This window comes from Hibiscus syriacus, unplaced genomic scaffold (assembly GCF_006381635.1).
Source record: "Hibiscus syriacus cultivar Baekdansim isolate YM2019G1 unplaced genomic scaffold, ASM638163v2 tig00117034_pilon, whole genome shotgun sequence".
NCBI classification, from domain to species: domain Eukaryota; kingdom Viridiplantae; phylum Streptophyta; class Magnoliopsida; order Malvales; family Malvaceae; genus Hibiscus; species Hibiscus syriacus.
Window position 1 is genome coordinate 7,820,615 of NW_024063533.1, and position 17,365 is coordinate 7,837,979.

A 17,365-nucleotide genomic window follows, 5' to 3' on the forward strand; every position below is an offset into this window, starting at 1 on the left:
TTTTAATTTATAATGTATTATTTTTTTTCTCATATGTAGAAGTAGACGGTCAAAACTGTTAAATCTCGTCTCTTGAGCATATTTCATTCAATGTTGATCTTGTGTTTGATTATTTTTCCACACTTAAATTCCAAACAAGAAGCAATGTCCTCCACCACGTCCTTCGCCTCCATCTTATGCAGTCAGGACAGTAGTCAAACAATTTGCACCTAGTGAAAGTCGTTGTGCCGCCACCTCTACTGTTGCCTCCAAAACAAAAGAAAGCTGTCGCAACGAAAGTGAGGACTGTGCCCGAGCAAACTCTGTTCAACTCTGCCTTTTATGTTAAACAATTTGGTACATGACGATTATATATATATATATATATATATATATATATATATGCATCATTGTATCAAGTATGAAGCAACTAAAAGTAACATTCGTTGATTCTCATTTACTCGATAAAAACAGCATCTGAAAATCCAAGTTAAACATTAACTTTTCTCAGCCCCACAAATCTAGCAGGACTAAACCGACTGAGATCAACAATGGTAGCACGTCCGTCAACAACAAGCTCGGCCACAGCAACACCAGTTGCTGGACCATTGAGTATCCCCCAACAACTATGACCGGTGGCAACATAACACCCTTTCACCCCCGGAACTTCTCCAATTATCGGCACACTGTCGTTGGTACATGGCAAGAAACATGCTTGCTCTGCCTTCACTCCTGCTTCTCCTTCGGTCAGATGGCTCGATATATTTTTAGCCACTCTCTTTAGCATCGCTATTGATGCTGGATTGCCTACTATTTGCTCTGGATCATCTGGTACCTCTTCCTCCGATGACATCCCACATATATACACCTCCCCTAACAATCCAAATCACACCGGCTATTATAGTTTAAAAGTACGCTAAATTCTTTAGTTTCAAATTGCTATATACAAATCACAAATAGTTGATTCCATTAAACAACCTCAATCGTTAAAGTAAATATTGTTCTCCCTAGATATTATAAGGTCGTGTAGTTACATCTACTGTGTATTGTCAATAACGACGAAAGATTATGAACCGATACTACTATGTAAACACCTCATTCTAATTAAAAAAATCACAAATAGTTGAATCCATTAAACATCCTCAATGGTTAAAGTAAATATTGTTCTCCCTAGATATTATGGAGTCGTGTAGTTACATCTACTGTATATTGTCAATAACTACGAAAGAAGTAAATATTGTTCTCCCTAAATATTATGGAGTCGTGTAGTTACATCTATTGTGTATTGTCAATAACTACGAAAGAAGTAAATATTGTTCTCCCTAAATATTATGGGGTTGTGTAGTTACATCTACTATGTATTGTCAATAAATACAAAAGATTCTGAACCAATACTACTATGTAAACACCTCATTCAAATAAAAAAAAATCACAAATAGTTCAGTTAGAAACCACAGGAATTAAGCAGTCGAACTTACCAGTTGGGCGAGGGTAAACTTCGGGGTCCATGGCCTTACCGACCTGGGGAAAATAGCTAAGAAAAAGGGCATGGGGCGTTATAATAGCAGGATCTTTGGGCTGCAATACTATACTATGTGCCTTAAGACCATAAACTCTGAACATCGAAGCGAACATATCGAACTTTCCGGTCCAAGGGCCGAGTGCCAAAACAACCGATTCCGACTCAATAATTCGCCCCCCATCCAGTACCACCGACCCAACTCGGCCCTCCTCAACCCGTACCTGGTCCACTTTCCCAATCACCACCTCCGCACCGTATTTCTCGACTGCCGTGTTTAACAGAGTTCTTGTGAATAATTGAGGGTGTACTTGGGCGGTCGTTTGGGTCGTCCCAATTGTTCTAGGCCCACGTGCCGATCCATCGATCCAAGACGGGATTTTAGAGTTACCCGACGACTTGGAACCGGAAGGAGAAGAAGACCCTGATTCGGTTATGGTAAAGCTAAGAGCGGTCAATGGTCGATATCCGTACGATTCGGGACCGTTGAGTTCTTCGGAGAGTGAACGGTGGAGATTAAAGCTGGCCCGTGCGAGTGATTCGACAGGACCACCGTCGCACCAGTCTAGAGCGAGGAATCCGCCGGCTTTCCCGGAAGCGGCACAGGCTACCGAAGATTTTTCAACGAGAGTGACGACTGCGCCTTTCTTGGCAAGGAAATAAGCCGTGCAAACACCGATTACGCCTCCGCCGCAGACCACCACGCGCTTCTTTGTTTGTGGGTCGTCCATTGGTTGTGGTGACGACGAACAGCAGCGGATAGAAATGGAGAATTTTGGATGGTTTCGAATTGGACGAAGGAAGAGAAAGGGTGGCGATAGCGGCGATGATGAAAATGTGAGTGCCATGATATGTAGCCGATACCCTTTTGAAGGAAATTATTATTATGAAGACACGTGTTCTTTAGTATCAATTTCTGCTAGATTTCGCTGAAATGGTTATGGATGAGATTAGATTTTGGGTAAATTATAAATTTAATCACTGAATTTTATTTTCTCTTATTTTATTCATTGTATTTTTAATTTTTTAATTTAATCGTTAAATTTTACACATTGAGTTTTCTTTTATCACTCAGCATTAATTTTCTAACGGTGTTATGATATGCAATTGACACAAAAACGACGTAATTTTGAATCTTATAAAAAATCAACTTTGGACCAAAACGACGTAGTTTTAATTTAAATAAAAAATATTTTTCTCTTTTTTTCTTCTCTTTCTTCTTTCTTCTTTCTTCTTATTTCTCTCCTCTACCCATGTCGACGGTTATTTTGAGCACACTGGCTGCCATTTTGACCGATCCGAAGCTTTTGACCAACTGTAAAAGCATGAAAGATTAATCATTATTCTTACAAGCAATACTGTGACAATAAGAAGAAATGAAAAGAGTAAACTCTCGTAATCATTATCGGCTGCTCAAAGAATGGGCAAATACAACATATTTTAGAAACGGTAGCTGACCTTCAATATTAATGGTAAATAGAGAGAAAATATCTGTGCAATGTGCAGTATTAATGGTGCACCCATAACCTAGTTCCTTAATGATTTCCCATGCTCATTTCCTTATATCCATTTATGCTAAAAGAGCATCCAAATTCATTGAAGAAATCCACATTCCTACAGAGAAAGGGAATATAAAATGAGTGGAATAGTAAAAGATTATCCCTTCAAAGCAGGAACCAGTCAAAAAAAAAAAAAGAAATTAACAAGCAACTTACATGGCTAGGAGGGATATGTTTTCCACTGAGAAGATCAAGTAGAAGAGTGCCAAAGCTATATATTCCACTTTCTGATGTTACTCTTCCTACATAACAAAGGTAAGGCATGTGAAATATATAACTTCTTGATTAAAATGCATCAAGTACAAAAGTTACTGCCCAATAAATGTGCAGGCAAATTTGGCATCTCAATTAACACTTAAAACTTATGATGGAACAATATATATCATAATGTAGATCCAGTTTTTCTACTGAATATGGAGATATAACTAGAACATAATGTCGTATCGAAACTCGACTTGAGTGAATAATTTATCTTTTTGGAGCCGACACCAACTTTTTTGGATAGATAAAGTTAGTAGGCATGTAAACGAATCTAACAAACATGAACGACAGTATAATTTACCTTCGCAAGATGTTAAAATATGTTATGTTTGTTCATTAAGCTTGGAGGAGGGAGATGGCATGTCTGTTCCTTTTTTTCGGTTTACATCCATTCACGGTGTGTCAATGGATGTAGTTGAATGCACGCAGAAAGGATTGGAAAGGTCGGTAAATTGTAAAACTAGTTGGTAAAATTAATCGGTAATACAATATCCATTTGAAACGACTTGAAGATGATGAATGCGTCTCTCAGCACTGTAGAATTTGTTTAGGAACCATAAAATCCCATAAACATACAACAGCCGAGATTTGAATTTAGAAGGAAACCCAAAGCTAATGCAAGAATTAAATCAAGACTCAAGAATCCAAGAGGTGGTTGGGTGTTTGAAAAAAAAAAGATATTAGAAAGCTTTTAAGGGTAAGTTAAATATAAAACCAATATTCAAGGATATATTTGATGTTTTAGCAGTAGTTTGATGATAAAATTAAATATTAACCTTTTTATTTAAATTGTCACGTCATTAATTTAATAGATATGACGTGGAGTGATCATTTTATTATAAATCAATAGTATTAGTGACCAATTTGTTACTTTTGAAACTTTAATAAAAAAATAAAATTTACTAAACATTAGTGATTATTCATGTAGTTTACTATTAAAAAATCATAAATATTAAACTTTTATTTTAAAAATCTTATTATTTCATTAATTCAAAATCAACATATAATTGATTTCTAGTTAATTTTATGGGAACGTGCTTTCAATATACAATATCTTCCGTCTCTTCTATAACATATGTGAGGAGTGTATTCAGTTGATAGTGTTTTTTTTTAGTAGAAACGGTTAATTTTATTAAAAAATAATAAATGTTTATAATTATAATTAAAAATTAAATATATGTTTAAGATATTTTTATAACATAAAAAATTAGTCATTTCAGATCATACAATGATCATATAAAGAAAATATTAAAACCCAAATCAAAATACTAATTGATAGTATCTTTTGTAAAATATGATCGTTTAAATCAACAATCAATTGGTCTAGTGAGATGAAGTATTGAATTACTTAAACAAGGTTATGGGTTAAAACTCTAATTTTGCGAATGTCGCAAATTGGGTTGAGAGGGTCACACCATAATGAGCCTCTAAAAAACTAGGTCTAGATTAGTTGGTCAATAAATCATATACCAATAATTAATTTAAAAAAAAGGCTTAATATATAAAAATAAGTATCTAAATTATACCCAAAGTTAATTTTAGGTGTCTAACGTTAAATTTGGTTATTTTGAAATTTAGAAAAAAATGAGTTTTTTAAAATAAATTTAAATTTAAGTTTTTTATTTTAAAATGAAATTTTTAAAATTTTATAAGTATGACACGTCACTTAATTGTTGAATTTAACGATCTAAATTACTTTAAGATATTATTTGGAAACTTTAGACATTTATTTTTACGAGAAATTCTTTAGACATCTAAATTACTTTAAGATATAATATAGGCACTTATTTTTTTCATTAAGCCAAAAAAGTATAATCATTTAAATATGCATTTGTCTTACGTGATTAAAATAAGAGAAAATAACTTCAGTGACCGAAAATGCCTTATAATATACGATTTTAACCAACTTTTTTTGGATTTGCAAAAATAACCAACAAATTCGCAACGCGAACTCCAATTTCGCAACACATTTTCCAAATTCGCAATGCGATTTTATTTTTCACAACACGATTTTCCAAATTCGTAACGCGATTTTATTTTTTACAACGCGAATTTCCAAATTCGCAACGCGATTTTATCTGATAAACTTTAGAAAATACGCAACAGCAGTAACTCATTCCATTTCATTGGGACCCATGTCTATTTTCGCAATGCGAACTTAAAGTTTCGCAATGCGAACTTAAAGTTTCACAAACCAAAAGCATACACCTTTTTGACATGTAACCCAAGCTTTCATCGTCTGTGATCTCTGTTTATGGTTTCTCATGTCTCCTCTGTTGTTTTCAACTGCAATTATAACCCTCCTTTTGTTCTTCGCTAAGGTAGTTCCATCTCTTGATTTCGTTTACAACACCGACTTCAACTCCACAAATCTCTTCACTTTCGGCGATGCCACCATTGATTCTTCTTCAATTCTCTCCCTCACAAACACAACTTTCTCCATTGGTCGTGCCTTGTACCCTTTGAAGATCCTTGTAAAGTCATCGAATTCATCAAAGGTACTTCTTTTCTCCACATCTTTCATCTTCTCCATCTCCCCTCTCAAAGGGTTTCTCCCAGGACATGGATTTGCCTTTTCTTTCCTGCCTTCTGCTGGTATATCCAGTGCCAGTTTAGCTCAGAATCTGGGTCTTTTTAACTTCACCAACAATGGTGATCCCAATAGCAGCATCTTTGGTGTTGAGTTCGATGTGTTTGCGAACCAAGAATTCGATGATATCAACGATAATCATGTGGGTGTTGATTTGAACTCCTTGAAATCACGTGGTTGAGAAGCCGATCTGAGTTTTTCATTCAAGAGCCTCGGATAAACCAAAAGCATCGGCATGATACGAATTCTGTTATTTATTAGTTATCTAGCAACTCAGCTAATATGCTTCAAACCTTTTAGGTGCATCACTATGCTCTGAATCATTTTGATGCAGATGAATTACGAATGGTTGTCAAAGAAGTTCTAGCTCCACAATGTTCTCTGTTTATTTCGAAAAGAAGAAAAACGGAAAAGAAATTAGTTTTGGGTTGTGGGCAATGGGTGTGGGTGATGAAGAAAGGTACCGGAGAGTTAAGAGGATTAACTTTCCCCAAACCACACACAATTTTCGCTTTGCGAAACTTTAAGTTCGTTCGCATTGCGAAAATAGACATGGGTCTCAACGAAATGGAATGAGTTGTTGCTGCGTAGTTTCTAAAGTTTATCAAATAAAATCGTGTTGCGAATTTGGAAATTCGCGTTGCGAAATTAGAGTTCGCGTTGCGAATTTGTTGGTTATTTTCTCAAATCCAAAAAAAGTTGGTTAAAATAGTATATTATAAGACATTTTCGGTTACTAAAGTTATTTTCTCTTAAAATAAATGTTACTTTTTAAAATATTTTTATATTATTCTTTTAATTATTTTTAAATATTATTTTCGTAAAAAACATAGAATAATAGCGTTGTAGTCTAGTAGACCCGACCACCACAAATTCCAGGTAAGTCACATTAATTATGCAATTGTTATCGTAATTTCATGTAACAGTTACTTCTTAATTATTTGAAATAATTGTAGTTTAGTGTGGGATCATAGTGGAAATTTATCTAACAAAAATTTTCTCATAAAAGAATTGTTTATATTTATTGAGAACCCTGGTTTGAGCACCATATATACTATGAGTGTAAGCGTTTAGTGTCGAGAGATTAAGAGTTATTTTTAAAAAAAATATTATCCTGTACTTAACCCAGATTAATAAAACAAAATTCTCTCATAATATATCAATTCATCCTCTTATAATATATCTTATGAATTCATTTTTTCTATAAAATAACAACTATCTTTTTTATTTTATCAATAGGATTAAAATATTTACATATATATCTAATTTTTAACTTCTTACGGTATAATACTATAATATACGAGTATGTTTAGTTCTATTGATATTTTTTAAAATAGTATAGGGTAATTGTAAGGTAGTATTTGGTTAGAACTTTCTTAATCTATTGACAATGCATACACATCCTACAGACGCAATTATTCAAATCCATGATTTCTATGGAGAATAATCATTCTTTTTATCACTGAAATCACATGAGAAATTTAAAATACTGAATTTATATTAAGGAAGAATAATTTATTATTATTTAATATCAATTTTATATTTGAAATTCCTTAATGTAACCTACTTACCAAATACCCATGTCGTCAAGCTCTTGTCTGTATCTATGAAGTTATTGTCATTATTTGTGTGAGGACCCAATCAATTTAAATATTTTGGACTAATGCCACAAATTTCCTATCTAATTATCTCCTTAATCTAAGAAGTTAGGTGAATTTATTAATTTATTGTGTTAGATGTCATGGTCAGTCAGACACATTATATTCTAAAAGAAATTATTTTAGAATTTTAAAAATAATATTATTAGAAAGATTTCTGTAAACCTCGAATATTAATAATGAATTCAAAATGTGAGATACCATAAAAAAATGTGTGAACCAATATATTTATTGCCACTTAGAAACTATTAGCTCTACATGCTATTGTAATCATTTTTCCTTTGTTTGGTTGTCTAGAAAATTCAAAATGGTAAGAAAGAAAACCTATTTGTGGTAACTGGTGAGGTTTTTTTCTTTCTTTCTTAGATTTGGATAGATCGATTAGGGGTGTTTATTGAGCGACTCGATCGTGAGTTTGGTAGTGCTTGACTCGTGCTCGTTAAACAATTTTGTTGCTCGACTCGACTTGTTGCTCGTTAAAATTTTGCTCGATTTGTGCTCGTTAAGCTCGTTGCTCGACTCGTTGTTCGTTAGGCTCGATGCCCGTTGCTCATCTCGTTGCTCGTTAAGCTCGCTGACATTTTTATCTTATTTTCTTAACTATAAATAAAATCTACTAATGCTATATAGAGCTTAATATAAATATAAAATAATAAATTTACTTAAAAAAATTATGTGTTATTAAAATATATGTGTTTACTTTCAAAAATATTTTTAGATCCACTATTACATGTATATGTATAGGTTAAGTTTAATCCACAATTGCTATTGTTTGGGTAAAAAGTAGACTGAAATCTGCTATGACAAATAGAATTATTTGTCGTAAACTACATGGGTATTTTAATGATGTAATGGTATTGAAAACTAGGGAAAACAGGCTAAATGGTTTTTTCATTCAAAATTTGAATCAACTTTCAAAATGATTAGCACGAACCAACTTATCTATGTGGTTAAATGAATTGTTGTTGTTTTTAGAGATCACATGTTTGAACAACGGCGACTGCAAGTGTGATTGAACGTTCATTGTCAAATGGTTGAGAGTACTTGGAACATATATCACTTTGTAACCCCCTTTTAACTTAATAAAAAAAAAACCTTTCAAAGTGATTAGTTTGGACCTAAATGGAAAATTTTCCTTTTGTAACGTATCAAGTTTTGTCAAATTGAAAAGTAAACAAATAAAAGATGGAAAGAGAATATGAGTGGGTGGAAGCTGGCTATACTAAAGAAACCCATGATCATTATAATATTAAGCCTTATCCTAATTATGATTTATGATTTGTTTGAGATTAATCAGATATAAATGCAAAATTTTATATTAGGATAATGAATTTATAAAATTTTAAGAGGGGACTAGCTTATAAAATAATATGAAAATAAAAATAAATTTTTAACAATAATATAAAAAATATATCTAAAATAAATATAACTTAACACTTTCAAAAATACGACTACTCCCATTCACTCCTTTCATCCATCCTTAAAATCAATAATTCAATAATCAAATTTATACAATCAAGATTTAATATGTACCAACCAAGGATCTTAAAAAGACAAAACCCCAAACCTAACAACAGGCCAAATGGCTCCCACCACTTTGACATAAACCCTTATTATTGTGGTGGCGGTGGAGAAGCCATTTAATCCTATTATATATTTCTTCGGTCTCACTAACGTTTATTTTTTGATTTTTAAAATTATATCGTTCAAAATATTTTATTGAAAAATCAACAAATAACAATACTTATATTTCATTTTTTTATCTTTGTATGTCCCGTTCTTTTACATTTATTAAAATAAATCTATCAAATCTATCAATTACTTTTAAGAATAATTTTATTATTTTTTTAATCAAATATATCTCCTAAAATTATGTACATAACTGATACGAGACACAAAATTATGGGACGAAAATAATATATATTTACTATTGTGCATGTTAAATTGTTTTTGCAAACTTCCCTTCAATGTTTTTTTTGGGGTTTTATGTCATATTTCAACATTAATGGCCATGGGTGTGTATTAGGGCAGTAAACGAATTGAGTATTGTTGAATTTGATTTGACTCAAATAGAATTGAGTTCGACTCGACTTAAAAATTTGTGAACTTAAAAATTATTAAATTCAAATCGAATTCGAAATAAAAATTGAAAATCGACTCAAGCTCAAAAAACTTGAATTTGAAACATTATCAGATTTAACTCGAGTTCGGTTTAAGCTTAAACTTGAACTTAAACTTTAAATACATAAAAACCTTATAATAACATTAAATTATTATAAACATATATTTTCCGAATGATATTATATTAATTCTGACATCAGTTATCATTTTTTTAGAAAATTTAATTTTTTTCAATTATTGTATTTTAATTTTTTAATAGTAAATTACAGAATTGGCCACTTTCGTTTAAGTTTTGTACTTTTTTACTGAAATTAAAAAAAACATAATATTTGATTATTTTTGCTTTTATTTTTATTAAGATGTGACAACGTTCATTTGTATTTTATCAAGATGTGTTATTATTTACTTTTAAATGTTTAGTCATTGAAATTTTAATTGTTGTTAGTAAGGAAAAGAGGGGAAATTAAATAAAAAAGATCACGTCTTAGTTAAATAAAAACGAAAATGACCAAATATTATATTTTTTAAATTCTGTAAGAAAAAGTGAACAAAACTAAAACGAAAGGGATCAATTCTGCAATTTATCTATTTCTTAATCATATTGTTTTAAAATTTTAAAATTAAAAAATCAATTTCTTAAGCAATACATAGTAGGTAGGATGTAGGAGTAATCGAAACAGATACGGATCTATGTATCATATCTTCTTCATTCAATGCAAATGCCTTAATCACATGCATTTAGTTAATTAATTAATTATATGAATCCGTTTATTTATTTTCGAAAGGAAGGCCGCAGGAACCTACACCTACCCTTTCGGGACATTGGAGCGTGTGCAATTTTTAAGATATAAACGGGTTTGGTTGACCGGCTCCGTACAGGTAAAGGAATAACAATTAGAAAGGAAGATGAACCAGGAAAGCCGTTAAGTGATGGCAGGTTTACAGCCTGGAATTGACAGAAAAGCAGTAATGATTCGGCGACCAATCTTGTCGTTTAGATTCCGTGCGGCCGTTCTTTATAATTTAAAATGTTATTAATGAAAAGTAAAAACAAAAGGTTAACTACTAAAATGGTCACTTTTGTTTATTTTTTCAGTTTTTAGTCACCAATTAAAAAATATTTTGATCATTTATATTATTGGTATATAATATTTTGATCACTAAAACATTAAATATCATTAGTTCGAAGATACAAAATGTTATTAAAAGGGAATATTTTTTATTTGAACCTTAAATTTTAGATAAAATATTAATTTTACCTCTAAAGTTTACATAAATATTAATTTAATATTTAAATTCTAGATAAAATATCAATTTAACCACTGAATTCGGCCAAAGTTTCATGTCTTCAATTTTCGTTTATAATCGTTGTTGATCATTGCCAGTTGTCTCCCAAAATTTTCAATTCATTTCTTTTTGGCCTCATAAATGCAAATTTGATGTTTGTTTCATACCAAAAAAAATGTCTAAATCTTCATAAATCTAACATAGAACTCTTGTCTTTCTTTAAAATTAAATTATTATAATAAATTTATTTTTAAAAATCAATAATTAAAAATATAAATCTATTTCATAATAAAATCCATAATTTTTTTTATTTATAATGATATAATTTTAGACAAAATATTAATTCAAGCAATATATTTAACATTTACGTAGGATTATTATATATTATGTTATGATTATAGGTATAGGGATGGGCACGGGGTGAGGCGGGTTTTTGACCGCCCCGATCTCGACCCGAAAATATTTTATTAATACCTGATCTTGATCCGTCCCAATAATTTTTAGGTTTTCTCTCGTCCCAAGCCTGCCCCGATTTTTAATGTAACACCTCAACCCGTATCCGACCCGGATACGAATCTGAGATGTCACATTGACCTTTTAAAACATGTACTTGTATAAAATAGTGAGTAATTTAAAACTTTTATAACATATAAATGACTAATTTACATAAAAGACATTTTCATTATTACAAAACCAATCAGAGCGTGTATATTTCACTTATTTATTTACATATAACTATTCGAAACTTTTATAAAACTGTTCATAGCTTAAACAATATATTCTTTTGAAAACATGCCAATTAGAACTTTATATACTAAAATACATATTATTCACCTCTTTTCTGATTTGACCTTTAGTAAGGAGAACTGACATGTCTTGCTCCACATTGCTGTTTACTCTTCTCGAAACCTACGTGTAAATCACTTACACGCTAAGTCAAAGACTTAGTGAGGCATATAAACACATAAGGTAAACGGTAACTAATAATCATACCTAAACAATTACTACTATTATTTCATACCACTCATACTTTTACATGTAACAAATATATGCATACATATATGTCATTATCATTCATATCTCTTATCTCATGTTCCTATGATCTCTTATGTCCATATCATATAACATATACCATAACCAATTGCACATATACATATCATGCAATGTAAACCATATATATATACTATCATAAAACATGTACAACTAAGCAACTATATTATCATCTTCATTTCTTTCTTATTTTATCACTATCATTGATTCCTTTCATCATATGGTCTTATAAGTTACCATTTTTACAATCAATATCACACATGAAATTCCACAAGGAAATAAACATATTATCATATCACTTTATTAATATTATCTATTTAATAGCCCATGATACACATGTGAGAACTAAAAATATGCGAGTACATAGAGGTTGTGCACTAATGCTGTCACCACAACTCATATAATTGCACCGAAGTGCCACGTAGAATTGCACCGGAGTGCCGCGTAGAATTGCACCGTAGTGCCATAATAATGTTCATAAGGACACATATCATTCCTTAAGAATCATATACATATACTAGGGATCAAGTATGTGTCTCACCAGACTTCACACATGTTCCAAAGAATACATATATGTCCCGAATGACCACATAGACCCTCGACTCTTGGCATGCCAACTATACCCCTAGCTCTCATGATACATAACATGGGCATTATCTTTTATATCCTTTTACATATTCATGTAACCATATCATATATTCATATAAGCTCATGGTTTCATTCACATTTACATGTAATCACGTAGTTCATGTCAATTCTCATATGAGTTCATATTCATATAAACATAGGATTCACCCTCATGTATCACATATACTTTCTCTTTCATATTGCTCATAACATTTCTCATGTGTTCATATGACATGTAAATCATTGTCATCTTATCATGTTATCACATAAACATATCATCTTACAATACATACAAAAACACATCAATACCTATAACATATACCTATCATTTCATTATTATTATTATTCTTATCATCACCATTAATCCCTTTACTTACCATATTCATATCAATAACACATATACTCATGCACACATATAAATCATAACAAATACATACTTTTATGAATTCATGTTTTTCACTATTGGAAATAGACTTATCGCAAGTCTTATTTTCCATTGAACCTCATATACTAAATAATATGCACTCACCTTAGCCTTGTTTGCTTTGAATCAATCTTAATCCTTAGATTATTCCGGAACAAGCTTTATTCTATATCTACATCATAATAATACATTGATACATATCAGTATACTAATTGATATCTTCTAAATTGTCACTTCTTAGGCTAAAAGAAAAGCCCATTTCATCTTTTAATGAAGGTATGCATCGATGCACTGCACAGTGTATCGATGCATTCCCTATCGGTGCATCGATGCACTACCTGTGCATCGGTGCATAAAATACATTCGATGTTTGTTTATTACTGGATGCATCGATGCATGCCTTATGCATCGATGCACCAATTGCATTCGATGTTTTTAGATTAAAAGAGTGCATCGATGCACTACTTGTTCATCGATACACCTTCAAACAATTTCTGGGTTTTAACCTTGATGCATCGGTGCACTATGAATATGCATCGATGCACTCTGCCCAGAATCCTCTTTTTGAACCCGAAAATTCATTCTTTTTGGATTAAATCCTTCATATTTCAACCCCTTTCATATTCCTAACTTACATATACATGCTTAAACTCATTAATATTCATTTATCTCATCTTTAACCTTAATATCCTCTCCTCTTTAGGAATTTCAAGAATCATACCCTATTTTCCACATATTTCAAATCCAATTCTAACATTTAATACTTCTTAATTAAGCTGATGACAAGTCAAATTTAGTTTCAAGTTCAACTTATCAACTCCATTATGGAAATTCACTCAAGAACTCCAAATCTTTAATCTTCCCTAATTCATTTATCTTTTGATTTTAAGATAACTTAAGCTTTCCTTAAGCTTAAGTATCACCTAAGAATCATAACCCAACTTTTAATTCAACAAATAACCAACTAATTAAGAAACTCACCTTTGAGCTGGAGCTTCACGCACAAAGAAGAAAGGAGGATAAGAGAATTCTGGAAACATTGTTTTTGGTTTCCTACACTCCCACGTGTAAAAATATATATCCACACTATCACATTTTTAATTCCTTAAATGATCAAATGACCATTTTACCCTTTAGTTCCTTTAATAATTACTAACAACTTTTAGGAAATACTTCTAAATAAATCACTGAACTAATTCATTCTTCTATTTTAGTCACCAAATTCTAAAACTTTACAATTTGGTCACTAACCCATAGTTTGGGATGTTACAAATCTCCCCTCCTTTTAAAAATTCGTCCTCGAATTTTCATTGCACATCCTGAGAAGAACATATCTTCTAACATTCTCATGCTGCTTTCTGAACTTAATCTTTTGTATCATCTTTAATAACTTGGTTTTTATCATTTCAATTATTCGACTACCTTTTTACTTTATATCTCCTATCATGTCACTTATCAGATAGAAAATAACATTAATTCTTATTACTCAAACTCATAAATCAATCAAATTCCTTGTCAATCTTCAATTATCTTTCAAGAATCACCAAACTTTTATTTCATCCTTACTTGACTGACTCCAAAACTTCCTTAATACATATAAATCTTTCTTCATTTCTCTGACTACATCCACTTGACCAAGAAACATAACCTTAAATCTTCATCATAACTGATTAAACATACACTTTGCATAACTAAACAATTTCTCATATCACCTGACATACTTTTCTTACTTCTAGTTAAACTTATAATCTATATCTCAACATAACCTTTATCACATCTGATTCTTTAAACTTCATCCTTTCATTTCCTTCATAAATCAAAATCTTCGTATACACCAATCATATCTTTCTTTCATGTTCACATACTCTATTCCTATCACTTAAACTTATCTCTGATTACCAATCTTTATTATATCTTTATAACTTTACTAATCAACTTCACACTTATACAGAACCTCATTCTTATCGTATTTTGCTTGTATTTTCTTCCTCCAAAATTTTCTTTAAAACACATAAATATTTATCTCCTTGCCTATATCATATCTATATGATCAAAATATACAACCACATCCAGATTCATATCTCATTTGATTAACTTACTTTATGTTTCCTTCAAATCTGATAACTCTAACATCCATGCCATTACAGCTAATTAATAACAACTTTTCAATCTAGAGTGTAAGCCCTGATCAAATTAATCATAAACATCATTTCAGTTAAAATCAACCCAGTGTAATTCACTTATTGAACCCATACTCTCATTCATATACGATATTATGCCTTGTCTCCTTTATTACCTTTCATTTCAATGATTAAAATACATAACCATATCTCAATCCACACCATACATAATTAGCTTACCCTGAAATCATCTTCTAATCCTTTAACTTTAATACACTACTATCTTATAACTCTGTTAGTCAACATCGGTTCTTCCAATCTAAAACGTAAACCTTCATCGAACCATTCATATACATTCTTTGCAGTCGGAATTATTTCAACAATAGTTTACTCAACTAATCAAATAAACATTCAATCTCATACACCATGTCACTTCCATTATTCAAGCTTAACATTCTAACTTCCTTTATTTATAAACTGATCATTGATGTACCCATACTTAAACTCTTCTTATCAATCCTTAGTTTTACTCAAACATTTGAATCCTCACTTCCTTCACTCTATCACACTTTACTATAATCACAACATACAACTTTATCCAGATTCACTTCATATTTGGTTATCATAACCTACCATATCTTGAAATCTTGTAATTTCAATACATTCCATCCCATAATCTTGTTAGCCAACGCTAACTCTTTCCATCTTAAATAAAAAAACAGTATCTACCTCACTTGATACATTTAAAATACTTCTTATCCTTCATATTATTTAATCTCTAGCAAAACACTTAATCCATTCCTCCACTTGTTTCAAAAATCACCAGATTTCAATACTCATCTAATCCATTTAAAATACTTTTTCTGCTTCGATTTACATAACTTCTTAAAGAGTTTTTTAACCCAATTCACAAGGGTTGTCTTTAACCCTGACTTATCCTCAATTAACTCTTTGTTTAATCTTTCAATATCAAACCTACTGTTGGAGTCTGTCGAACTCTCATCTGATTTGATTCTCTGATGGAGAATACAACTAATTCATGTCTGGTTTAAAGTTGAACCAGAATCTCTACCTTTCTTTGATGGTGCTAAAATTCTATGAAGCACTAATTCTCTTAATCATCTGAGATTTTTTTTCCGAATCCTTTTATTCTTAGCTCTCTCTAGAGCTTTAACACGATCAACCATTTCTTGAAATGAGAACAATTTCAAAACCAGTAAAACTCTTTTAATTTAAGGCACAAGTCTTAAACAATCAATCACATGTATCCTTTTTATCCTTCTTAATCAGAATCAATTCAACAATAAATCTGCTTAACTTATCAAACTTACTTTCATACACATGCATGGGTAATTCCCTTGCTTCAAGCTCATATATTCGAGCTTCATTTATCCGCTATACTCTAACTTGTCAAAGTAGTAACGAAGCTACTCAATTTAATTTCTCCTCTTTGGAGAAATAAAAACCTTCTATCATATCATCTAACCATAGGTCTGTAACAACAAAACCTTCCTCAAATCCATCCTTGAACTCAGGTGCTCTTAACTTTTTAACTAATTCGATACATTCATTCTATGAGTTAAAATATAAATTGAAAATTCATCAGAATATTCTTCAACATGGTGAAGACATTCCCTAAGTTTATACATGCACTTTCTGAGGTTTTTCGCTCTTCTCCCTGCCTGGCCAGGGCAGGTAAATGCTATTACCTTCAGTCTATTACCTTGTGCTTCACTTTGGAAGCTCTCATGATCATACATCTAATATAACATAACATTTTAATTCTATTAGCAAGACAATACACTCCTTACACTATCAGATCAGAAATTATTCAATCTATGTTGGCATGTATACTTTTTAAAACACTTTTTACTTCGATTTATGCCTAGAATCGTCTAAACCGTAGCTCTGATACCATTAAATGTAACACCCAACTCGTATCTGACCCGGATACGAATCCGAGGTGTCACATTGACCTTTTAAAACATGTACTTGTATAAAATAGTGAGTAAATTAAAACTTTTATAACATATAAATGACTAATTTACATAAAAGACATTCATTATTACAAAACCAATCAGAGCGTATATTTCACTTATTTATTTACATATAACTATTCGAAAATTTATAAAACTGTTCATAGCTTAAACATATATTCTTTTGAAAACAT

General features: G+C 31.2%; 1 protein-coding gene across 1 annotated transcript; it reads right to left on the minus strand.

Annotated features, from left to right (window-relative positions):
- Positions 1-396: 396 nt before the first annotated feature.
- LOC120196933 (putative oxidoreductase TDA3) lies at positions 397-2,361 on the minus strand. The gene is made up of 2 exons (XM_039198604.1): positions 1,458-2,361; positions 397-852 (listed from the first exon to the last, which is right to left on the minus strand). Exons 1-2 carry the CDS (start codon positions 2,344-2,346, stop codon positions 470-472), a joined length of 1,272 nt encoding a protein of 423 aa, XP_039054535.1. The 5' UTR covers positions 2,347-2,361; the 3' UTR covers positions 397-469.
- Positions 2,362-17,365: the final 15,004 nt, after the last annotated feature.

Bases quoted from the DNA above. Each gene is read 5' to 3' on its own strand.
- LOC120196933 (XM_039198604.1), bottom strand. From the start codon at position 2,346: ATGGCACTCACATTTTCATCATCGCCGCTATCGCCACCCTTTCTCTTC. The intron at 853-1,457 runs GTAAGTTCGACT...TTGGATTGTTAG, and splicing joins AGTTTACCCTCGCCCAACTG to GGGAGGTGTATATATGTGGG.